Raw genomic sequence first — 26,754 nt, forward strand, 5'->3', positions numbered from 1 at the left:
AATATAAAATCATTATTTTAAAATGTATTAAAACTGCACCTTTCCAAGTTGAGAGTCTTAGATGTTACTTTAATAGTATTCATGAAATATAGTTATTTAAGAAGCTTATTGTTTTTAAAAATCTGATCTTACTGTATAAAGAAAACTAGATTTTTAAAAAAGTGTCTTCTTTTACATGGATTATATCTTAAGATACGAAGAACCAAATTACTCTTTGGTTTTATTACATGAGAAAAACAACACGCAGGCCTTTAGTTAAACAACTTTTGATATTTATATTACATTGCACATATAAGGATTATACAAATTAATAACACAAGTTATTTCTTAAATTTCAAACATTTTCTAAAATGTTATTACAGCAGATGCTTAAGATATTAAAACACAGAGGTGGAAATCATACTCTAAATAGTTAAATATGACACTGAAAATACTGCATACTTTAAAGAAAAATTAAATTGTGTGCTCAAATGCTCTACCAACTAAGTAGCAGGGCAACTAACAACTACAAATAGGTCATGGTAGTCCATCTTTATGTATGCATTTATATGATTATTCTTTAAACCATTCCTCTGGAAAATGCGTAATGAAAACATAAATCCTCTATACCTAAAATATATGGTGCAGTGTACTATTATCTATGATTTTATACAACTACTAACTCAAAGATAAAAGAGACCACACTAGGAAAGAAGAAAAGATTTTTAATAGGAAATGGTTTTAATTGAATTAATGAAATGAAAAGATAGTGAAGCCTGGGGTTGCTACTTACATGAAAGAAGATTTTAAAAAATAATCACTGCACAAAATACAAAGGGTAGGCTTATGCTGTAATATTAAATTTTTCTCCAACTTTTCCTTGACTGTTCAAGAACAAATTAAAGTTTCCACAGCAAATTTGTTTTCAAAATGCCGAATCGTAACACAGTTGCTGACTTCACGTTTCTGAATACCTGTTTGGGAGGGGAAAGTTTTTAAATTTTTGATTCTTTAGTAATAACAACAGAGATTAATCCCCATGGTTATTAGACATATATGAAAACACTTTACTCTATATTCTATGAATGTCTATAGTTTGATTTCTTAACATTAGAGATAATAATTTTCCTCCTATCTGAACTGTCTTACCAGATCTTAGTAACAAATAACAATGCTATATGTGTAAACTTTGAAATGTATCTTGACTATGGTTGTGATTTGTTGAAACTTCACACTAAAAAGAAAGTATTTCATTATATGCATTTCGCCTGACTTTTTTTAAAAAGTATGAATCATGAAGATAATTTAAAAATTTGAGAAATCAAGGAGGAGGTTTCAGGTGGCTCATTAGCCCAGGTAAAGAACACTATTATTAAAAGTACTAACAAAAGCCAGGAAAGCACTTTTACTGGTTACTGCAGTTCCAAAGAAATCACACCACAGTGTATATAAATGTCACTTCTTCCTTTCTTACAACTCTGTCACATGTACTTTCATTTAATTCTTATAATAATCTTCAAAGGAAATGGGGAGATACTATAATCCTTATTTCTTCAGATGAAAAAGCAAAGTTTTAAGTGATTTGGTAAAGCCATATTAGTTGTGTCAATGCTCTTAATTCTTCAGCCAAATACCTTAGTAATTAACCTGTTGTTATCTTCAACAAGATTCAAAAGGCAAACAACCTGTTTAGAATCTAGATCCCTTAGCACACAGCTGAAGAGCTTCTCCAGAGACCTATCGGATAAAAAGAACCCTTGCAGTATGGCTGTACCAAAGGGGTAGGATGGAAAGTTGGACTGGGTGACTACAGAGAGTAACAAGGTAATGATATTTCACATTCACCTGTTCTTTCTGAAAAGAGTGGACTTAAGAGTCAAGACGATTCTTCAGAAATCTACAAATATTACACAATGATAAAGGAGATTTTTTTTCCTTCACTCATGGCAAGCATATTGGTAACAATGACAAGCCCATACCTAAATACAGTTTAACACAATGAAGTAAAACAAACTTTTCTGCTAGCACTTTAGAAAGTATTACCTTTAATGGTTTCTCTGCGTTGCAATTTATAAGTTTCCTTGTCATGGCACAGTCGATAAATAAAGAAACCCAGGTGGTCAACATTTTCAATGCGATCAGTGATAACCATGTGTTCATGAATCAGATATGACTGAGGCAAATAGGTTCCAGCCTATATTTGAAAAAGAATATATTATATAAGTATCTCAAGGCCTATGTTGAACAGACAAGGAAAATACACAAAATTCCTAAAAATTATAGTGGAATAGATGCCGGCAAACTACTGCCTACCATCTGTTTTTATATAATTTTATTGAGAAACAGTTATGCCCTTTTGTTTACATATTGTCTACGGTATCAGAATTGAATAGTTGTAACACAGATTTTAAGATTTTATTTATTTTAAGACAGAGGGTAAGGGAGGAAGAAAAAGGGAGACAAATATCAATATGAGGTTGCCTCTCATGCACCCCCTACTGGGAACTGGGCCCACAACCCAGCATGTGCCCTTACTGGGAATCGAACCTTTTGGTTTGCAGGCCCCAGTCTACTGAGCCACACCAGCCAGGGCTGTAACACAGGTCTCACTTCTTGAAAGCCTCCTATTTATTTTCTGTCCCTTTAGGAAAGCTTAAATATAATTTCCAAATTATATTTTAATTTCAAAATTAGAAGGGAAACAAACAAAACCATGAGTCCCAGTTCTTCTTAGCTATGCTTCCAGTGAAATGGGACTCTATAAGGCTAGTTTCTCAAAAAGAAATTTCAGGATGCTACAGCAGCATCATTAATAGTATTTTAAAATTGTATACCTTTATGTTAATAAGTAACTCCAGCAGGTTTCTGGGTGGCATAACAATGGAAGTATTCAGAGGAATCACATAGCACTTATCCAGGTTAAGATCTAAATAGGCTGTGAGTTTCTGAGAAGAAAAAGATGCATTTTTATTAAATTAATATTTATAACACAGGCAACAACTGGACTTTTAAGAATAACATGTACCATTACAATGGGTTGGCTTTAGAATGTGTGAATCACTTGTACGTCAACAAATCAAGACTTTGTAGCAATAGGAAGGAAAGTAGTAATGGTGGAAGAAAAATTATTGCTACTAAGAAGTAAAATTCTTATCAGGGGTTTGTTTCTATAATAACTGATGATAAACTATTAAAATTAACTGCAGAAAACCTATCACCTGATTAATATATTCAGTTAGTTCCCTCACTTATAAACCCTAATGCCCTCCAAGGCATCCATCCGTTGTATGTAAAAATGAACTTCTCTCCTATGCATCTAGAATAGCACCAATTAATACTATCCTTACAGAATTGAATTAACAGACAATTGAATAATTGTCTGTATTCTTGTGATTTGTGCAAGAAATCCTGGTTAGAAAGACTGTGAATAGATAGTTTTGAGGGTTCAAATGAGTTAAGTAAACCATGTAAATAAACATTTAGATTTTTAAGAGCTCCGTAAGTATTAGCTATTATTATTTACTACTTGCTTTGGATTAAGTTTATTACTTTGAAGTTAAGTGACTTTCCAAATTGGCTAACAAACATTCATCAGATGTATTTTATCAGGGATGAAATGTCTGTAAAGCTAACTTCAGCAATATGCCTCAGTCTTCAAAATGGCAAACATATGCTGATATAAAATCTACAAGTAACATGAGAACTTCTGAATCCAGATTTGAAAAAAACAAAACATTCTTGGCACAAAAATTATTGAGGGAATTTAAATATCAACTAAATATCAAATAATACTATATCTATTACCTTGTTAATTTTCTTAGATTGGTAATTACGTGGCTATGCAGACTAAATCCTCATTCTTAAAGAGATAACAGCTTAAGTATCTAGGAGTTATGAGACAAATATGAGAAAAAGAGATGAAGAAAATGATAATATTTTGTAATCAGGTGGAGAATTTGGGAAATCAACTTTTCTGCATTGCACACCAATTCTGAATAGCTGGGGGAAAATGCAAAATGAAAACTTAAAAATAGATTAACAAGCCCATCAAATATTGAGTTTATTTTGTAGGACAGGAAAAACCCAAGTTTATTTTTTCAAGTAAAAAATAAATCTAAATAGAATGAATTAGCAAATATAGAAATTAAAACTAAAAAAGTATTAAGAACTTGCATTCTTTTCACAATTTGGGACACCTGGCTCACCTTGTTAAAGTCATGAACAATGTTGGCAGGATCACTGTCTGCGAACTCTGGGACAGGCACGCTGATGAATTCAACTTCATCTTCCTCAAAGATCTTAATATTTTCCTCAATTGTCTGGTAGCGTGCAGCTGGGGCATCTGCAGAAGGCTCATTTAAGATGACATCATCTTTGATGTACTTTATTCCACAGTAGTACACATCATCTGGCTATAGAGAATTTAAACACTATTTCGGTAATTCAGTGGCAGACAGGTTTCTAAATGTAAGCATTACTTAAGCTGTCACCTCTATCTAAATAGTAGTTTGCTTATAAACTCTTACTTTTAGTGATAAGTCAGACAGTTTAATTACAGAATTCACATGTTCTTTAAGATCAGGTTTTGAGGTTTTGTAAAAAAACAGATTCAGGAGAAAAGCAGCCAATTTCCCCTTTTTGTGATGCACAAAAATAGAATATAAAAGCAATTATCCATCTGATGACAAGCAAATTTGAAGAAACATATAGGCCTATTTCTACCTATAGGCATTTTGCATGTTTCTTCTGAAAAAACATACTTTTAAAACTTTTGATATGATTCACTGATTCAATAATTTTTCTCGTATTAGCCAAAAGAGGAATACTTTTTCTGAAATTTTCACAGGTATACAGGTCTGGTTTTTTTCCTTAAAATATATCACAATTAAGTGGAAAATATCACATTACACCAAATTACAAATATTGTAAAAAGTATACATGTGTAATAAAGACCAAGAGTATTTAACAAAACATTAAGACAACAAATATCTCTAGATAGTGAAACTGCAAATTATTTTTCCTTTATTAAATATATTTCTTATAAAAATCGTTTTCAACAAAGTGGTATTTCATTAATATCTATTAACACACTGTCATCTTGAAAAACAAAGAAAATGAGCATGAAATTTATACATCTTCTGGCAGAAGAGTTCAAAATCAGTTACTTAAAATATTCTAATTAAATCTATTTAATTAAATTAGATTTAATTAAATAGCAATTTCATTAAAATAATTTAGTTATTTTAATTATTCAAATTTTATATTTTCTCTAAATTTTAAAAATATTAAAACGTTTGAGGTAGTCAGTCATAAAAGCTCATCCTTCAAGATTCCTTAAAGAAAAATAATAAACCTATTGAATTACTGCCCAGAAAAATTTATCACCAAACAGGGATGATAATTATAATCTAAAGAAAAATCTGAAATTAACCCGTTAGGATTACTATTAAATACTTAAGTTTCAAATAACCTCCATCTTAAGTTACTTCAACATTACTGCTGAAGTCACACAATTCTTTGGAGAAACTAATGACTGAGAAAGAGGCAAAGAGAAGTACCCCAGTGTATTCCTGTCTGTCAGTCTAAAAGGCTGTCAGTCTAAAAACTAGGCCAATAGGTTCAGGAGACTTTTAAACATACCCTCAAAATAGGACCACCACTCTGGTTAAAGGCCACAGACTGAAATGCAGGCTTAGAGCAACTTTCTAAGGAAAGGCAAAAAAGTTCTTAGCATTTTCACACTTACTTGAAGTGCAAAATATTTGTACAGGTATGCTCCTCCTAGAATGACACCTGCAAGCATAAATGCTAGTCCAAAACACATGCACCAACACCAGGCTCTTCTCTGGCCAACTGGCACCACTTCATCTGGGTCCTAAAATATGAAAACAGAAAGATGGTCAACATCACATTTACAGTCAGAGTCACAGAAAGGTCAGGCCTGAAAGAAACCCTAATGATTATTGTTTTATAAACAAAGATAAAAAGACCAAGGAGTCAGGTGTCTAATCAAGATCAAAGTGGCGGCGCTAAGTCTCATCATAATGCCTCTGGAGCTAAGAAACCAGTCCCTTGGGAGATACACTCCACCTGCTATCCATATCTCTATAGCAATAGCATACTCCATAATTTCTATTTTCTGTGTACAGCATTTGGTGATTAATATATCTTGACATATAAAAATTCAGAAAAGGTGACAACACAACTTAGTCATGAAATATTATGGTGCTGAGCCTTGTATATTACAACTTCAGGGTATAATTATTTGCAGTAGAAAAACTGTCTAGGATATCTTCAAATAAGAAGAATGGCATAGGAAAGATTCAATGGGTGGGGTGAGGGGGAGAAAGATCCAATTAAAAAAAACCCCTTATAGAGTCAAGATACATAACTAATATAACAACTGTTGGGATTTTGATTCACTCAAGGAAATAACTGAACATTAGAATGCCTTCTGGGGTCAAGTTCTGAGATACTCCTTTTTCCCTCCTAACTCAGTTTCCTCCTCTTTGTCACTTCAAAGTAATAACTAATCTCTTATTTGTACCTAGTTTCATGTGCAAACATCAGACAAAGGAGATTCACTGCTGGCATTACATTACTACTGGCTCAAGAAATAATCTAGTTAATAACATTGCAATGACTATGTATGGTGCCAGGTGGGTAATGAAAGTATCAGGGGGACGGAACACTGCAAAATATATGATGGTCTTACCACTAAACTGTGCGAGTGTTCTACAATACTTTGCTGTAGTAGGCGTACTTATCAATGTACCAGATACATAAGACAATGAGGACACTGCAAGGGAGTAGTTTGTAATGAAAATAAGATTAGGAGAATTTATTAAGCCATATAAGATATTCCACCTGTGAATAAAAAGTTATAAGCATTCCATGAAGTCATAAGGTAATAAGACAATTACATGATAAAATACAGTGTTTTGCTTGAGTCCTTATGTGACTGACATAATACCCAGGGAGATAAGAAATAGTTTCTAGTATAATTAATTTTAGGTTGGAGGCAGAGAGAAGGGACAGAAATAGTTATTTGTAAACATTTGGTATCAACTGTAGACACAGTCAAACATACATACAACACCCACCATTTGGCAGGCTCTCTTTTCTACTAGCACATAACGGAATGGCCAAAGAGCATGGGCAGACACTTGTAAAAGATATGCAGCCCTACCAAATTGATGGCAAGGCCTCTGGTATATCATTTTTAACTGGTCACCAAACAATAATTCCAAGAATGTCACTATGTTCTAGACACTAGTTATATATATAGCCTCTGTCAAGAAGAAATCATTCAAAATCAGCCTGGGAAATAAATATGCAGAAAGAACATAGGTATGATGATATGGGTTCTAACAGAATTTAGAGAACACAGAAGGGATGATATTGTTTAGGGAAGACTTTCCAGGGAAAAAATACTGGAATGGGATGTTTAAGGACAAATATCTATTACCCATGCAGAAGACAGAGTTAAAGGGCATTATATGTAGGGCAAAAAAATAAATGAAATCATGAAACTAGAATGTGCATCTCCAAGGGCCACATGTGTTACAGCTGGAGTGCCTAATATGTTAGAAAGGGGAATAAGATGAGAATGGAGAGGTTAACTAGATCAAAAAGTGAGTGTGTATGCCATGCTATGGAGTTTGAATTCTCATGCTCACTAAAAAATCACCTTTTAGGTCTCTGCTCTCCGCCATGTGAGAATACAAAGAGAAGACAACTATCTACAAATCAGGAAGCAGGCTCTCACCAGAAGTGAATCTCACTACACCTCGATCTGGGACTTCCCAGCCTCTAGACTGTAAGACATAAATGTTTTTGTTTAAACTAAAGAACAAATGAACAAACTAACAAAAAGCACATTTTAAGACTATGACAATAAAACAAAAAATTTAAATTTCTCAAAGAATTTATTTATAAAAATATTTATCCATAAGCCATTTGTTCAACACCTCAACAATGTGAACCACAGCTTGAGAATCAGAAAATAAAAATCTTTGAATTGCTAAATGATAGACCCAAAGTCATGAAATGCTATTAGGTATTTGAAGCTCATCTAATGTCTTTTTTCTTCTGTAAATTTATAGTGATCACTTTCTACCTTGCATTATAGTAACTCACATACAGATCTTATCTCTCCCTATTAGGCTACAAGGTTCTTATAAATATCCATTCATATTCATTTTATATTACAGTCATACAGGCATGTGCTTCATGACATTTCCATCAAGGATGTACATATACAAATGTGGTCCCATATGATTATAATGGAGCTGAAAAATTGCCATAGGCTAGTGACTGCATAGCTGTCATAAAGCAATGTGTTATTCCTGTGCTGTGGTGATACTGGTGTAAACAAACCTACTATACTGCCAGTTATATAAAAGTACAGCACATAAAATTATATACAGTATATAATACTTGATAATGATAATAAACAGCAACGTTACCAGTTTATTTATTTACTATAGTATACTTTTTATCGTTACCTTAGAGTGCACGCTTTCTTAATTGGGTTGGCCAAAAAGTCCATTTAGTTTTTTCCATAAAACAAAAGACGTATTATTCATTTTCACCAATAACTTAATTGCTTGGATATTTTGAGTATGTTGCCTCATGCAGAATTTTATTAATTAGTTTATGTGTGCCATGAGATGTAAAAAGGCTGAAAATCCCTGCTCTATAATGTTCACACAACAACAAAACTGCCTAACACATTTCTCGGATGGATCCCCATCATTAGGTAATACATGTCTGTACTGGTAGCTTGCAACCAACCTTGGCACTTAGTTGGTACTCAACAAATATTTGATGAGTAAATGAAATTTACTCAGATTTTTTTTAAACTTTTTTTTAATGACCCATAAAGTTGTATCATCAGGCAGTATAATGATATGGTGGGAGCAACATAAGAATTCATGACATACAGTGGCTACTTAACAAAGAATATTAGCCCTAAGTACTTAGCCCAGTTTGACATTTATTAAGGGCCTATTACTTGCAATGTACTGTATTAGATCCTATGGGAAATTCAAGTGTGATTAAGACATGGTTCATATGTTAAGCAATTTAGAGCCAAAAATAACATTATGCATGACAAATAAATGACATGCCATAATACAACTTGAGTCATAGAGAGGCATTAAAGTATTTTCAAGATAGTTTTAATCTAAGTAATTTATTAAGTAATTTGAAATTATTAAATTTTAACACTTGAAAGAGTAAGCTTAAAGAAAAAGTCACACACAGCCCAGCCTGGTGTGGCTCAGTGGATTGAGCACTGGCCAGCAAACCAAAGGGTCACCAGTTTGATTCCCAGTAAGGGCACATGCCTGGGTTGTAGACCAGGTCCCAAGTGGGAGGGCATGAGAGAGAGCCACACATTTATGTTTTTCTCCCTCTCTTTCTCCCTCCCCTCCCTTCTGTCTAAAAATTAAAATTTAAATTTTTTTAATAAAAAAAATTAAAAGTCACATAAAATGCAAGAAAAAAAAACCACGACTATCTCAAAATATGCAGAAAATGTACTGCACAAACTCCATCTCCCATTCATAATAAAATCCCTTTGCAAACTAGGAAGCAGTGAAATTCTTTAACATGAATGAAACTAACCATCAAAAACTTACAGCAAACCTCATACTTAAATGGTAAAACTTCAGACTTACATCATACCCTTCAAGTCAGGAATATCTTAAGCAATTTAGAGCCAAAACTGATTCTTTGTTATCCCTTCAACACTGTGCTAGAGATCTTAGCTAGTACACAAATGACAAGAACAGGAACAGATACAATGTTTAGAAAAGAACCCAAAAGACTGACATGTGTAAAGAATATAATTGCCTATAGAAAAATCCAAGAAAGTCAAATTATTCAAATTAGAGTTCAGCAAGACTGCTGAATATCAGTAATTAAAAAAATCAACTAAGTCATTATAACTGCCCCAAACTAAAAACAACACAAATATCCTCTAACCAATGGATGGACATACTCATATAAAATTTGGTATAGTGGTTATGAATCAAAAACATGCAAGTGAAAGAAGTCCAACACAAAAGACTACTCACTGCATGATTGCATTTATATGACATTCCAGAAAAGGCAAAACTATAGCGACAAAAAGCTGCTTAGTGGTTGAGATGGCCAAGTGTTGGTGAGGGGAAGATGGCAGAGGCATGAGGAAACCTTTGAGCCTAATGGAAATGTTTCATATCTTGATTGTAGTGATGAATATATTACTTTATACAATTATTAAAAATTCAATCAAATTGTACACATAATATGGGTCAATTTTATTGCATGTAAATTATATTTCAATATGGGTAATGAGGGAAAAATCAACAGATCCTACATATCAAGCAATTAAAGAAAGTCCAATACCGCCAAATGCTGGAGAAAGTATGCAACAAGAAGAACTGGGACCTTTTACACAGCTGATAAGAGTTAATACAACTGCTTCGGAGAATAATTTGGCAGCAACTAATAAAATTAAAGATGTATATCCCAACACCCAGGAATTCCATTTCCACGTATATAGCCCAGACTTTTGTACACATACAAAAAGATACAGGTCTAATAATAACTACTGCAGAATTGTTAATAAGAAAAAAATGGAAATAACCTAAATGTCCATCAAGTGGAGAATAAAGCATTGTAACAGGGGTGTCCAGCCTTTTGGCATCTCTGAGCTGCACTGGAAGAAAAGCTGTCTTATTGGGCCACACATTAAATACACAAACACTAATGAAAACTGATGAACACAAAAAAGGGTTTTAAGTAAATTTATGATTTTGTGTTGGGGCACATTCATAGCTATCCTGGGCCACATGTGGCCCACGGGACTGATACCCCTGTATACAGATTCACATAGTAATACTTAAAATGAAATCAACTATCATGGTTGATTTTGAGATAAATCTCAGAAATATAAGCTGAACCCCCCCAAAATAAACAAAAAAGAGGCAAGTTGGATAATACATACAGTATAAGATTATGATATCTAAGACTTTAAAAACACAAAATGGTATTAAAGATTCTTTGTTTTTGTATGCTTAGACTACTTCTAAATTAAAGAACAACAAAAATCAACAAGAGAAAGGAAAATAACTCATGAACAAGAGCTTCTTCACTAGGGTATATAAACTTTACCTGGCTTAATTTAAAGTTACAAAAACATAGCCTTCCCCATGTACTGCAATAAAACTGATGCACCTTAAATTATGCTGATGAGGTAAAAGATTTCCCATAGGTGCTATACAATTATCATTTCTGATCTTTTTAAAATATCAAGTTTTTACCCCAATTTATAAATGAAGGCACTTAAGCACACGCTGGCCCACAGTCACCACTCAACAGCAGGCATAGAAAGACAAGACTTTCAAAAGCATTCTCACTCTCGCACTGTACTAGTTTCTGGTTCAAATAAATCTTATCACATGATAAAGTAAGACTGTTTAATTATATTTTAAGCAAAATGGAAGGACAAATTCTGTTCTGGTACTTCAATTACTTAAGAATTAGGTCACCTCAACCAGTTCCCTAAGAAGCCTCAGAAATGTACTTCAATTATAAAGTCAGACAAAATGCAAGGGTTTTCATATAGCAATTTTATTCTTTTCCCATATTAACAAAGCACTTCATATCCTGGGCACTTCTATTTGAGCCTTCTTTTTAAGGATGAATGAAGAGACATATTTTCAATGTTCTCAGATATACTGTTTTGCATTATTATAGCAAATGCAACAATGCTTTAAGAATCAGAATACTAAAGAGGAAAATATCTGTTGGGGATTAAAAATTATATTACAAAAAAAAGACAAAAAGCAATGTCATAAAAACACTTTAGGTATAAAAATAAGACAGAAATACAGAAAAGAATCATTACAATTTATTTCAGAGTAGCATGAGCTACTGAACATTCAGAAGTAGATTTAGTTATTTAGAAACATGTACATTTTAAAACATATTTGGTAATGTGGATAAACATGGGGATGCACAGGCCAGCTGCCCATGGATATGCTGCTTGGCATGTACACTGTTTTCCAAAATATAGATTTAGCTGCAAACGAACACCTAAAAAATTAATGATTCAAGTTTTTAATAAATGGATTTCTGATTAATGGTCTGGTTTTCTCAATTCCTTTCTCATCATTTTCGTCCAGAGTTAAAAACAAAACACACCAAGTTCCTGTGTACAGCACATGGTTTTAAACCTTGATCCTTATTTCCATCTATGACTAGGTATGCTCCCTTCTCAGAACCTCATTTTATAAAACAACCAGTCTAAACCATTTCCCTTATATAAAGGCTTTTGAGTTCTGGATAAAAGGCTAGATTAATATGGTTAATAAAACACCTTAATCTTTTAAAAGACAGAATAGGCATTCTTTTCTTAAGACAAATGGAGGTAGAGGAGAGCAGGAATTGGATCAGACCAAAGAAAACCCTTGTCCCAAGGGCTGCAGGAATCAAAGAGCTGTTCCCAGAAAAGGTAAAACGAAAATGACAGAGGGCCACTTAATGTTATACCATCTGTATGACATTCTAGAAAAGGAAAGCTCTAGGAACAGAAAACAGGGAGGGGGTGAGAGGCAGGAATGACTGCAAAGTTGTATGATGGAATTTCTGAAGTGTCAGGAAAATACTCTGTATATGACTATATATACATTTGTCAAAATTAACAGACCTAAATACCTAAAAAGGCCAAATAGTTCAGTATTCAATATTTCAGTAATTGAAATTCCTTTCCTTTACCAACTTATGAGCAGCAAGGACATGTTTGCCCCCCCCCCCCGCAAGACCCAATTAAATGATACTAAAGAAGCTGAAAAAGATATAAACTTATAAAAAAGAGAAGAATAAGACTGGTAGCAGAAAAGAAATGTCAAAATTTTGGAGGATGGCAAACAGCTGAACAAGTGGTATTTAACTTCTCCATCTCAGTGACCTCATCATAAATGTGGATTATCTCACAGGGTGGTTGTGGGGATTAAATGAGAAAATATATGTGAAGCATTTAAATCATTATTTGGTACATAGTAAACAGGAAATGCTTAATAAATGACAGTTGATTTAGCTGGGAAAGGTAAGCTGAAACTAGTACCTACTAAGGTTGAAGCCGATAAAAAGCAATCTACAGCAGAATGAAAAGGCCAATTGGAAAAACACATTACTGGAGAGCAAAATTAAATAACTTGCTATTCCAATAAGAATTTTAAAATAAACAAAAACCCTGATTATCATTTAAAATCTACTTTTAAAATTTCCAAAATGCTTTCTTAACTATATTCTTAAACCACAAACATTATGTTGAAAATTACTCCAACATAATTTACTTAAGATTTTTTACTGAATTTACTGAAGATTACTTATTATTAAGCTATAAAAAAATCAAACATTTGTTTGCATTTTCTCATTTATTTAAATCAGTATTTGAATTTTGCTTTCTCATTTGACTTTTCAAAGAAGCTTGCTACTACCTCAACTATGGTGTAACTGAGGTAGTAGCCTACCTCAACTAGTTCAGGTAGTAGCAATCTCACCTATCCATACTGGATCCATCCACCTTACTGGAGCTCACCTATCCATATACTAGGTGACAACGTCCACAAGGGGAAATAATGTGTCTGACATACCAAAAGGGAGCAGTTTTCCAAGTGATTGTCATTTACATGGTTAACAGAGTTATTGCATTACTTGGAATTCCATGTCCTTGGAATAGGGGGAGAAATTAAAAATTAATCTACAATTACATGCCTACAAAACAGATTTCTAATTGTTGGGATCTGCCCTGCCTGGTTTCAAAAGCTGTAAGTCCCCCATGGCTAAGGCTGGGTCATCGACCTTCAGACCATAAACCACTAAGGAGACAAAGCTTATCTCCCTGGCAGGGGTGCTGCCTCAGCCCCTTTTACTTCACCCTGCCTGGCCCCCAATGCATGATCAGTTAGCCAATGACCAGTAAGATTCCTCAAGGGAGGGACGACCTGAGACAGGCATGATCATGGGGGGCCCCCAGGAAAGGACTTGGGGGGCTATAGCAAAAGGGGGTGATGGATCCTCGCCCCTCGGCTTTGACATAGCCTGAGTTCTCATGTCTGTCTGCCAGAAGTCTCCTAACCTCTTGGCTACCTTACTTCCCCCGCCTGACTTAAGCCTGAAACAATGACGGAGGGCAGTGTAGCCCTGTGCTGGAAAGGGCAGGTTCCCCAGGGTGATCAGACCTAAGAAAGAATACATAAAATCTTGTGAAACCTGCTTTGCTAAGAATGCTCTCAATTTTCTGATAAGAGTCCAAGCAGGATATGAGTTTGTTTCCCAAAGTTTTGTAGGCCTTTAGCTAACAGACCCTGACTCAGAATAAGCCCTCATAGTTCTTTGTGTGTTATCTATTGTTTGATCATTACTGCCTGACAATAATTGATGAGCTTTACCTGTATTCCTGTGCAAAATGAACCCAATAAAAACCCATTGAGGAAAAGGCTCTTGGCCCTTCTCCTTTGAAAGATCCTCCCCAAGCAGATCATGTCTTGGTAGACTTACTCTCCTTTGTGGCGGATGGAGGGGCTCTGCAGGTGGAGGCCCCCCACATCTCATTAACATCCTTTACTGTTAACAATTCCTACAATAAACAAGCAGCAGTACAGGCACAAAAAAAATAAATTTTAAAGCTGTTGCATAACAATATATTGTGAGAAATCTATAAAATCTGAACCAAGTATTGACATCATATAAAATCAATACAGGCCTAGGTTAAAAAAATAGGTCAGAACTAAAAAAGTAAGCGATTCACAGATGGAGAAAGGGCTGACAGCTAGGGGTAGGGGCTGGAGAGGTGGAGGCATTGAGTAAAACAGAAAAAAAAAAAACGAACGAACTCATGGACAGGGACATCAATGTGGTGATGAAGGGAGGTGGAGGAGGTTATGGGGGTATAAATGGTAATAGATGAAGACTTGACTTGGGGTAGTGAACACATAATATCAGTGTACAGATGATATGTTGAAGAATTATGCACTTGAAACCTGTATAATTTTGTTAACCACTGTCACCCTGATAAATTCAATAAAAATAAATAATAAAGGAATAAAAAAATCAGGCTGAAAATGCTTTTAGTGCTAGAACTTAATCACTTTTATATCACTGGGGCAAAGAGATATCTGGTCAAACAGAATATTAGTATACGAATATGTACCTTAAAAATTTTCTATTCTTTTTTCTACAAATTTTTAACACATGTCCTGTTTGCCCCCAAAATATTCATCAGTGGCACTTGTAGCTGCAGCTTTTATTTACCCCGAGATAACTCCTGGATTACAGTCCTAACCTTACCCATGAAAACATCTCGCTTTTATTACTATTTTCCCATCACCCTAGTATATCCACAGTCTTTGGAAACAAATGACATCATTCTATTTACAGCATTCTGTTGTTAGTAGTGGCAACCAGCTGCACTTTTTTTTTTACCTAAGCCAGGAATGGGTTAAGACACATTTTGGTGAGAATTAAAGGCAATGGATAGTCCAAAAATCCTAGACCACTAACAGGCAGGCATTTATAAACAATAGCATTACATGAAAATGTTACTTACTATGAATTATACCCTTTACTAGGAGTAAATAAATTGGTCAAGATCGATTTCTTCTGCCACTAACTAAACCATGAGTTTATATTGTTCCTAAAAAAGAATATCAATTGTCTTCCTGAAAATTTTAAAGTATGATGCTCTAATCTCTATAATTCATTATAAAATTAAGTGTCAAGATTAGAAGAGAGAAAAAAAGCAAACTTGTTCTAGACTCATTTTTATGTAAATCTTGGGTCTCAATGTTATTCAACAAGATAATTACATTCATATTCAAATATGAATTATTCCACTTAAAATGCAGAACTTTTAATAAGAGAATTCCAAGTATATTATTCTAAAAGCATAAAATAATTTCATCTTCTAAGTTGAAAATGTTGAAAGTTATACAAGATGAATACTAGAAAAATAATTCCAGTTCCTGAGATTAGGGATATTTATCTCTATATAGTGAACATGTAAAAGGTGCTTTGAACCCTTATGCCTAGCACAAAATGCATGTACAATCAATATTCAGTAGTCATTTGATCTTGTTCCCTTATTCCACCACTCCCCTAGCTCTTTGATCCAGGAGTGTTGTTTTCATATGAAAGCAGACACAGACATTTAAGTAGGTTGTGATTAATGTGGTTTACGTAATTGGTTAGTCTATCTGAACTACACTAGGTGCTTCTTGAATGTTGGGTGCTTAGTAATTTACAAATTCTTAGTCTAGTGTCTGGCCATGCAGGAGGTACCTCTGAATATATGATCAGTTCAGTTCTCAGAAAGAAAAGATCCTGTGTAAAAGGACCATGAAAAGTCCAACACATCATTTTACAGACAAATACAAGGACAGAGAAGCTAAGATAAATTATTTGCATACTATCAAAGAACTAATAAGGCCTAATATCATCTAACCCCATGTGCATCTTAGGGAAGGAAAAGCATGAAGCTATTAATTAGGTCAATCATCTGACTCAGGTAAATTAACTCTGGTAATAGATAAAGTGACACCATGTCACAATTGGATAATACTCATATTCAACAATAGTAGCAAACAAACAAGAAAACCTCAGCATAAGTTTCTATAGAATTTTGCTATCATAATGGGTTTACTTCAACTGAACCATACATATAGCAAGTGCAATGTGTTGGATTTTTATTATTCATCAAATTACAAAACATAGTAACAAAGATTATTAGAATCATATTCACAGAAGCAAAAATAATAAAGAAAAATAATTCAGGCATACCAGCATAAAAGTATTTTGAAAAAAATGAAAAAGATATTAATTATGAAACAAAAGCTAAATGTATTAAAGCCACAAATCACACCACAAAGTTGGTAGTGAGTTGTTGCTCTAAAATTACTCATGAAAGAGACAGTTTGAGGACTTTAAAAAGGGAGAACAGAAGATGCTTTATGTTATTTTTCTTTAGGCCATCCTGTCTGACTTTAAACTAGTGCTAATAATAATGCAGATGGTTTCCACTATTTATTATTAATTATCATTGAGTCAATTTTTAATGTAAAAGGAAATATTCTAATAAATCTTTAAAAAGCCATCAAGATAGCTAACTTGAAGCCCTACTATTGACTTCCAGTTAAACATTTGTTTTTACTTCCTCCTGAAAGCTGGATAGAATAATAGTAAAAAGGATAAGCCCTGGCTAGTTGGCCCAGTGGATTGAGTGCAGGCCTGTGAACTAAAAGGTCGCCAGTTTGATTCCCTGTCAAGTCACATGCCTGGTTTGCAGGAAACATCCAGTTGGGGGTGTGTGGGAGGCGGCCAATCAACTTCTCCCTCACACAATGATGTTTCTCTCCCTCTCTTTCTTCCTCCTTTTCCTTCTAAGAAGTAAACAGATAAAATCTTTAATAATAATAATAATAATAATAATAACAACAACAACAACAACAATAAAGATAGTAAAAAGGATAAACAAGTAAATCTTAAGCCAGAGAATGAAAGTGAGTGATGGAAGACAAACTATGTCAATACAAATTTTGAAAGCCAAATGCTTATGGAAAAAAAAATCTCAAGCTTCTAGAAGGGAAAAAAAATAAAACAAAACTGGCCATGTACAAAGAACCAGGAATCAGAATGGCATCAGTCCAGAAGATATGGAAAACTGCCATCAAAACACTGGATGGAAAAATGACTGCTAACCTACAATTTTATACCTGGGTAAGTTATTAACTAAATGTGAAGATAAAGATTCTCAGATATGCAAGGTTTAAAAAAAATTATCTCAAGACACTATTTTTCAGATTCATAACCTGCAGATCTAACATGGGATGGAGGCAAGGGTAATTCAATTCCAGGATGGTCATTACTCTCAGGACATCTGCATAGCAACAAGCTCGGAGTGCAACCAATCTGGATGGTGGGACTGAAGAATAACAAGTGGAATGTCACCAAGAAAATAGGAAACATGATAAGCTATCTGATAAGTTTGTACATAAGGAAAAGAGATTATACTACTGTCAGAGAGTCTGATGAATTAGCAATAAATATATAGAAAAATAAGCAACTGTCCTAGGAGCAATTATCAAATAATAAACAGGTTTTGTATGAGAAAGGAAGAAGTACAGTTATTCTATTCTACTCAGATGTAAGTAATGTTTATGTCAATTATAAAAAAAACAAAAAATATTAATTTAATCAGAAATTAATATAACTATGCCAGGAGAATAGATTATATAATATGTAAAAATATATAGAAAAGCTAAATGTTTTTCATATTAGGAAGCCAGTAGGTAATACATAAAATTGCAAAAAACGAAAAATAGAAACAAAGAGAAACCATGAAACAGCAGTATAAGCAAGTATTTAGAGTAGTTCTCCAAATCAGACACCCTTTCAGAGGATCCACAGGTCAGAACTATTCTTATAATAAAACTAAGACATTGTTTTCTTCATTCTTATTCTCTGACTAGTGTACAGTGGAGTTTTCCAAAAGCTAAATGTGTGATACTACAACAGTCTGTGGAAGCTGATAGGCAAATCTGTCTTCTATTAAGGTATTCAGTAAAGAGTGCTGCAAAAATGTACAATGTGACTCTTAGCTACTGAATGCTAAAGTGCTGATTCTCAAACTTTTTCATTTCACGGTATACATAAACTAATTACTAAATTTCTGCAGCACACCAAAAAAATGCATACTATTTTTTGCCAATCTGACAAAAAAAGATAAGTATAATTTTGATTCATTCACACTGGCTGGTTATTGTTGTGTTGGCTGTTGTCATTTTTTTATTTGACAATCTCAGAGAAAAGAGGTCAGTGTTCCTGACTAAATAGTCAGGCACTGCACATTTTAAAAATTCTTGGGGCACACCAGCTGAAAATCACTGTGCTAAAGGGTTTTTATATTGCAGGAATGCATCCTCTCCAGTTGGTGGGGGACTGTATGTGAAATAGCAATAATATTGTTATGTAATTGACATGTGAGGGAGAGTAATATTATAAAAATAAGAATGAGGGGAATAAAATTGGACTCTAATAGATAGGGATAGTGCAAAAGCACTAACATTTGATGAGTTTCTAATGCACTGTTGTTGTCACCACAGCACTGTAAGGTTGGTACCACCACTGTATTTTACAAATGAGGAATCAGGATTGGGAGGATTTCTAACTTGCTCAAGGTAACACCCAGGTTACAGTATTATCATTTGTCAGTAGGATCTAACATTATCTGAAAATGGCTTTAGATTTAAGGAACTAATCTATAAAAGCAAAAAATTAGTAACTGCTCTGCTTAATTTTTTGTCTTAAAAGTCTGCTACTTCTAAAAATCTTTAAGATCAGTTTACTTAAAACAAGTGACAGCTGCAATGCTGAATCAAAGCAAAAAGAAAGCCTGGGTAAATACTAATATCTGTCTCACATCATGAACTGTTTCATGAATGCCAAACTCTGTGACAGACTTGCAGTTGTAATAATTGTAATAGTAGTAATAGCAATAATAGTACCTAATAACTATTGAATCTTACTCTTTTTCAGCCATGGTGATAAAGTTTTTACAGATTATCATATTCCCTATTTTGCTTATGGAGAAACTGAGGCAGGGCTGAAGTAATTTACCCAGTTTCACTGTAAATGGTAGAAGCAGGATTTAAACTCTGAATTATACTGTCTTGAGTCCTCAGTAACCAGACAGTAATTTTCTCCTTAACTGTAGGTACCCTTCTACTGCTTGAGCGGACTGGGGTAAAAAGGAAAAATATTCTTTTGATTTTCCCCCCAACCATTTAAAAATGTAAAAATCATTCTTAGTTCACTGGCTATATAAAAACAGGCAGCCACAGTCCACACTGGGGCTCATAAGCCATAATTTGCCAGCATTGCTCTTTACTATAGAGGAGACTATAGAACAGTGGTCCATGTCAGGCCTCCAGTGTCTCTGCCTAAAATTCTTGTATGAATTAGTTGATTTCAGATAAAAACCCTGAGTCTAATGTGCGTTTAAAAATTAGAGGGTCAAGCAACACTGAATCCATTTTTTAAAAAAATAAAAAAGAAGAATGTTCTAACTTGTTTAATATGCAAAGCACCCAGCTTCAGTAATTCATCTGCTTGGGCCCAGGAGGCATTGAGTTTGCCCTCTCAGCTTAATATAACTAGCATTGCACTAGCTAAAACTGATGGGTTTGGAAATTTTTTTTCACAATATTAAAATGAAAGCAAGAAAAATATTATTTTTTTCCTACAAAATATGATGTTAGTAGTATTTACAACAGAATAGAAGTAGTAGAAGGGTTAACTAACATAAGTTTTAAGAAATGCAGATCTTAGATCAACTAGCTCTTAAAGTTATTTTTCCCAGTATAAAGATGGGTTTCCTTTTGGATGTTGCAGTGATCCAAGTGATTTGCTTAACAATGCAACTTACCTCTTTGGCTCTATATTAAATAAAAAAAAAAATCTATCAAAAGTGGGCCAAAGAAGGCTTATGCAAATATTCAAAATCTAAAAGTATTAACTATTTCGACACCACACTTAGTGTCCATTTCCCAAATAAATTTCCAAGATACTTAATTTCAAAATGTTAAAGTTGTGCATATTTTATTTCAACATTAATTTTTCTTTTGACATACTTACATTAGCTCTAAGTCATAAAATTACTGCTGGAAACTTCTCAGCACTAAAAGATAAAACATTAAATGAAAAATGAAGATATCCCTCTATTATCAAGAATAATTTCTGCATTTCTACAACTAAAGACTCAAATTCTTCTGCTTAAGAAGATTTCTGATTTTCCCCCAAATGACAGAATTATAGAAATACTCCATATAAGTTCTTTTTACCACTAATGAATTTAAGAGTGTAAAAAATCTTCAATAATTTAAAATAATTTTATTCATTCAATTGTTGGTAACACTTAAAAGGTTATTAACATTATTAAGAATATGGATCACAAATACTGATTAAAGAGGATAATCACAATTAAATAATTTTTCAACAATTTCTTAGGATCATATCTATAATACAATTGCCAGTTTTCAGACATCTACCCTGTAAAAGATTCTCACTGTTAAGCTTTGTGCAAAGAACACAAAAGAACCAACTCTTTACACATAATATAAGCTTCTTGAAAACATAGCTCCAGTGTTACTATTTTCTACGTATATAGACAAAAACCTCACTCAGAAACTCTAAACTGTCATATCCTTTAACAGGTAGCAGTTGTGGCAGGAAGAAATCCTTCGATGGTAAAATCCTTTACTCCTTCAGCCTGGGCACTAATAGGCAAAAGCTTAAAAGAATACCGAAAAGCTTAAAAGAATAAATTCATCAATGTATTTGAGGAGAAACATTATTCTTCTGGATCTTCCTCTATTGAGAACAATGAGAGACAAAGCAGCCCAAGAAGCTTCAGTTATATGAATTCAGAAAGCATTTCCTTTTGAAAAACCAAAATGCCTTTCAAATACACATTTCAGATATTTATGTTAGATATAACAGCACTAAGAGAAATACAGTGTCCCACAATTACTACTGAAAATATTCTTCAATGTACATTGTAAGCAAGACAAGTAATACCTATGAAAACCTCAAGTTAAATTCTAAATCAACTTCAAAAGGCTTGTGTTTGGAGAAATATTTCTGGTTAAAAACACTTCTACTCACTTAAACCTCTCTCTTGTATGGCAGAGCTGAATTCTTGTAATGTCTTAAAGACTTATGAGTTTGCCAAGGATAATACACTTGCTTGTCTAGTCTGGAGAAAATATGTTTACGATGACACTGCGAATACCCTAAGCAGGTAACTTGTCCGCCAATTATACAATATGCAACCTTGTCCACTCTCTACAGCTGCAGCCACAGTAGCAGCATCCACTGGGGCATGTGTACACAGGAGGTCCTGACAAGTTACTTGGTATGTGCAGGGCAATTATTTTATTTCCCAGTATTAACACTTCACTTCATCTATCAATCTTCACGAAGAACCAAAAATGTAATGACTGTAAAGGTTTTACTGATGTTTACAAACGCTAGGTAACGAATGATATGCTCTTGTTAAAGAGAACCTAGCTCCCAATCCCCTCTAATAAACACATCTCAGTAAATGTCATATATTTCACATTTCTCCTTTCCTTCACTCCCCCTTAAAAAAAACACCAGAAAAACAAAGACCACCACCACCTCAAAACTAAATTACCAAACCTTCCAGCCCAGTTTAATGCAAACAAGAAATGACAGTAAGTGTAAAGAACTAGGGCCCAAATAGCCATTTTGTGATGCATAACTCAGATCTGACTGGGTTAGCAGTCCTTCACTTTTCCTCAAGCTTTCATCCTGCCCCATCTTATCTACACAAGCACTTTACTTCTTAAGAGTGCCTACAACTTCAATGTAGAGTAGAGAAGAGGCAAAATGATTTATCAGCAAAATGCTCTACAGGAATATCTATGAAGCAAATTTTAGCTTTTTTGAGGTCAGGTATTGGGAAAGATGTTTCATAATTAGGCATTACAACAAAATGAGTTGTTGACAACTATTGTTCTAGAGTGAGGTAACCCAAAATGAGTATCTGATTTACACAATACCTCTATCCATCTCCTTTTTTTGACCTATATTGCTACTTAATATGAAGAAGGAATATAACATGCTCAATATAGGAAGGATGAAAGGGAACAGTATTGTTAGGGAGAAGAGATAGCTATTTTTCACAATGAGAACAATTTAATTTCTATCAAATATAATTATACAGTCCTAGCATCTTCATAGAATTTTAAAGCTGGAAGAGTCCTTTCAGACCATTTGGTCTACTGTCTAATCTTACAGACAAGAAAAACTAAAAACTTAAGCCCAAGTTCAAACAGTTAAATAATGACAAAACTGGGACTTCTGACCCAGTACATTAAATATTCTCTTTGATATTTGCACATCTATTGTAAACAACTTTTTAAAAAGATTTTGCTAATTTATTTTTAGAGAGAGGGGAAGGGAAAGAGAGGGAGAGAAACATCAATGTGTTGTTGCTTCTCATGTGCCCCTGACTGGAGACCCGACCTGCAATCCAGGCATGTGCCCTGGCCAGGAATCTAACCAGCAACCCTTTGATTTGCAGTACTCAATCCACTGAGCTACACCAGCCAGGGCTATAGTAAACAATTTTTAACATTCAAAGTTATAGACACAAACATAAATGAATTTCTGCGTACAATATAAAATGTGCATATAATTTCAAATTCACCTCTGTTGCATGAAACATAGATAGTACTCTTTGCTGTTTATATTCCTCTAAGAGCTTTGTGCTAACTGGAACAGGTGGAGGAAGATGAATGTTAAGGGGAAAATGTAGGAAAAGAATAAACAGCACATTGGTTAAGATAAAACAATCAGTAGGCTACTAGGATTAACAGCTACTGAAAAGACAAGATTGAAAAATGAGGCAACAGAACGACTTCCAGGGGGTTCTCACCCTAAAGGTAGAAAAGAGCTAAAGAACTAGCAAAAGATAAGAGCAGTGTAAAAGTACTGGAATGTGTGTTACATAAGCCCTCTGAATGAAGTGATGGAATTCTTGAAGCATATGGTAGTGAAACCTGCATTTTTAAACCAGAATCCCAAGATGATACAAGAGCAGATGGCTCTTAAGAGTACATTTTGAGAAACACTGTTTTTCAGCATATTGTGGCCTAGCCAAGGTTAAAGGTATTACAAATTCTTGTTTAGGAGTTCTGGTCCATAACTAGCTTTACTTGATCCTCTCAACCACTGAGGCAAGGAAATACCCCAGTTGAGTTCTTTGTGCAGCATCCAGGCAGCCAAACTAGGAAGTAACTGTACAGTCACCCCAAGGAGCCAGAGAACATTTATATAATCACTGCCCAAGCTCTAAGATGAAGACAGCTTTTTTCACAAATGTCTGTTATAAAGTACGGTTTTCATTTATCATTAAGTGACTCATTGATTACAAGCAAGTGAGCAAAACAGAATGGGAGACATGGAAATAAATAAACTGACAGTGACCAGAGGGGAGGGGGAAGAGGAGTAAAGGTCAAGTCATGGAACAAATATAAAGGACGCACAAACAAAGACAAAGGGGCAGGGGTGGGATGGGGGGAAGCAGGATTGAAAGTGGGAGGTGGGTGTGAGTAGGGGAGAGCAATGGGGACAACTGAAATTGAACAAAAAAATGGAAAGAAAATAAGTATTCTACTTTCAATGTGAAGCAGTATTTTGTTACTCGCTGAAGTCTTTGAGCTTATAGCTATAAAAAGATTTAGTCATTTTTTATCTGCCCATTCATCTATGACTGTGGTGTGGTCACAAAGGAAAATTCTAGCCATCACAGCTTAGCTCCAGTATTTTTCTTTGGATATGGGAATCTGAGGAAATAAAAATGGAAAACAAGGCACAGAGCTATGAGTGGTTACTTTTTTACATTTGCTATGACCACAAAATTTGCATGTGGTGAAATTGTGAGAAATTCTGAGGATCTAAAAACAAGGTCACCGTTTCAGAAATAACAGAAAATGTCAAAAGTTGGATTTAAAGCTTCCCAGCAAATTAATTCTGATTTTTGTGTAGTTTCAAATCTCCTTCACTACAGTGGAACAGAGCAAAGCTGTCTGAAGTTACATAATAGGACGCTTTCTCTCGACACTTTTTTTTAATGGGAGGAATCATATTTGTTTTATATGATTTAAAAAGATATAATGGAAGTAAAACACACCTATGTATATGTATTTGAGACTTGTTACTGGGCACTTGACTATCTATCTACTTCAGGTACAACAAATGTTACATAAATGTAGAGATAAGATAATTTGCTACTGGAATTATGGCCTGTGCATTCCAAACATTTTCTTTTAAAACCAATTCTCTTTGCAATGAATTCAGAAAAATAATACCAATATCCAAACTCTTCATCGTTTTTAGGAAATCAATTCACTGTTCCTATTTCAAGGAAAGGCAGTCATTTAACAACCAACCCCTGACCTTTGTATTTTCAACTAGAACACTTCCAAAAATAAGTACAGGCAAACATTTTTACATCCAAATTAACATTACATTCTTAAACATGTTGTAGTATATGAGTGACCTGTTTTTTGGCCTATTTTTCAGGAGTAATTTTCATTAGACTATATAAAAAATAACATTCATTACTCATACCTACACACAAATTACTGAGTTTTTCGAGTTAAAACTGAGTTTATCCTACAGATAATAGGTCTTGAAAAATGCTAAAGAAAATTAGCACGATTATGGTTTCACTCCTGATCTTACTTAGGGCTAAAAAAGGGATTTTGTAAAGTAAAGGAGAATTTTATAAGAGATGTAGCACAAGTTCCCCACATTTAGTTTCACTTAACCCAAGGGGTCCTATAAAGATTCTGACAGAATTTAAAACCAATTGTCCGTTTTACACTACCATCCACATAGTAATTACAGATCTTTACCTGCAATGTTAGTTTCAGTTATAAAATCAACAACCAGAACCTACTCACGAGTACCTTCACCTTGCTTCCCCCCACCCCCATCAGCTCCTGGCTCCCTCTCCGGACCCCACCCTTAAGTTCACCTGCCAATACCGAAGGGACATGGGAAAAGAAGGTAAAGAAGAAAATGCTTTTAAAATTAAGAGGCTCACAGTAGGTGGATTTAGTCCAAATATTGTTCGGCCTAGAAACGAAATGTAGAAAGCAACAGAGGTCTAGGCTTGTAATGATGTCAGCCATTTTAGGCACATTATTTATACCGGGAGGAAGTGCCAAACTCTGTTGTTTTTGTGATTCTGCTTGTCGCCACTGGTCTCCATGTCAGACGAAATTCGTCCTGGCGCCACGAACACCTCCCCCCCTCACTGCATCAACGACTATAAACTCGGCATAATTCTTCAATCCTTCTCTCTCCGGGCCTCCCAAACTGCCAATCCTGTATTAGGAACCGCTTCCTGTACTCGCACTTCTTACAAAGAAGCTGCGGCCCGACAAGAAAGGGCAGAAGCCTGAGAAAGAAGGAGTGCTCGGCTCCCTCCCAGACGCGCGCCCTACTACTGGCACCGCACCACCTGGGCGCGCAGAGCCGCACGAGCGCTGCCCAGCTCTCCCGGCCTAGCAAAGAGCCCACTCCCGGGACCTCCCAGGCCCTCTCAAACCTTGCAGTCCACCGCGACGACGTCGGGGGGGATGATGAGCGCCTCCTCACTGCTCTTTGGTTCGTCCTTCTTGGCCTCCTTCTGGGCCAAAGCCGAGTTGAACGTCACCTTCACCATGGTACTGCCTGAAGTGCCCCCGGAGGGCGGCGGCGGGCTTCAGTCGCGGGCTTCGGGTTTCTGGCTGCGGAGGCACCTTCCTCTGCCGGGCTCCTAGCGCGGCTCAACGGCGGCTGAGCAGGACTAGGAGGTTCCGCAACGACTACTGCAGCCTCGAAGCCTCCCACCTCCCAGGGCCGGGCGGAGACAACACGCACACCCAGGAATGGGGGCGGGGCGGGAACTTGGCTGACCGGAGGGGCGGAGCTGAGAGGGCAATGGGTGGGGGGGAGCGGTTCAGGGCAGGTCAGATGGTAGGCGGTCGGGAGGGGCAGATCCTGGAGTGGAGCCAGGCCCCGCCCTCTCCCTCAGGCTCCACGGGTGATCTGGCAATGAAGGGAGGGGCGCTCCTGGGTGCGGACCTGGATTTTCCAGTTCTGATTTCACTACCACTAAGTTTACCAGACTCAGTGTTTCAGTTTTGT

At 35.2% G+C, this 26,754-nt stretch overlaps 1 protein-coding gene across 1 annotated transcript; it reads right to left on the reverse strand.

Moving 5' to 3' along the window:
• Nucleotides 1-684: 684 nt before the first annotated feature.
• ITM2B (integral membrane protein 2B) lies at nucleotides 685-26,493 on the reverse strand. Its single transcript, XM_045838959.1, has 6 exons — nucleotides 26,174-26,493; nucleotides 5,726-5,854; nucleotides 4,185-4,391; nucleotides 2,814-2,924; nucleotides 2,023-2,173; nucleotides 685-953 (listed from the first exon to the last, which is right to left on the reverse strand). Exons 1-6 carry the CDS (start codon nucleotides 26,288-26,290, stop codon nucleotides 868-870), a joined length of 801 nt encoding a protein of 266 aa, XP_045694915.1. The 5' UTR covers nucleotides 26,291-26,493; the 3' UTR covers nucleotides 685-867.
• Between the last annotated feature and the right edge of the window lie 261 nt (nucleotides 26,494-26,754).

This window comes from Phyllostomus hastatus, unplaced genomic scaffold (genome assembly GCF_019186645.2).
Source record: "Phyllostomus hastatus isolate PE091 unplaced genomic scaffold, TTU_PhHast_1.1 phas_contig_29, whole genome shotgun sequence".
Taxonomy (NCBI): Eukaryota; Metazoa; Chordata; class Mammalia; order Chiroptera; family Phyllostomidae; genus Phyllostomus; species Phyllostomus hastatus.

Excerpts from the sequence above, each read along its gene's own strand:
- ITM2B (XM_045838959.1), bottom strand. The coding sequence starts at position 26,290 with ATGGTGAAGGTGACGTTCAACTCGGCTTTGGCCCAGAAGGAGGCCAAG. Across the intron at positions 4,392-5,725 it reads ACAAATATTTTGCACTTCAA|CCAGATGATGTGTACTACTG; the intron begins GTAAGTGTGAAA and ends AATTCTCTATAG. Across the intron at positions 2,174-2,813 it reads AGTTACTTATTAACATAAAG|GCTGGAACCTATTTGCCTCA; the intron begins GTATACAATTTT and ends TTTCAAATATAG.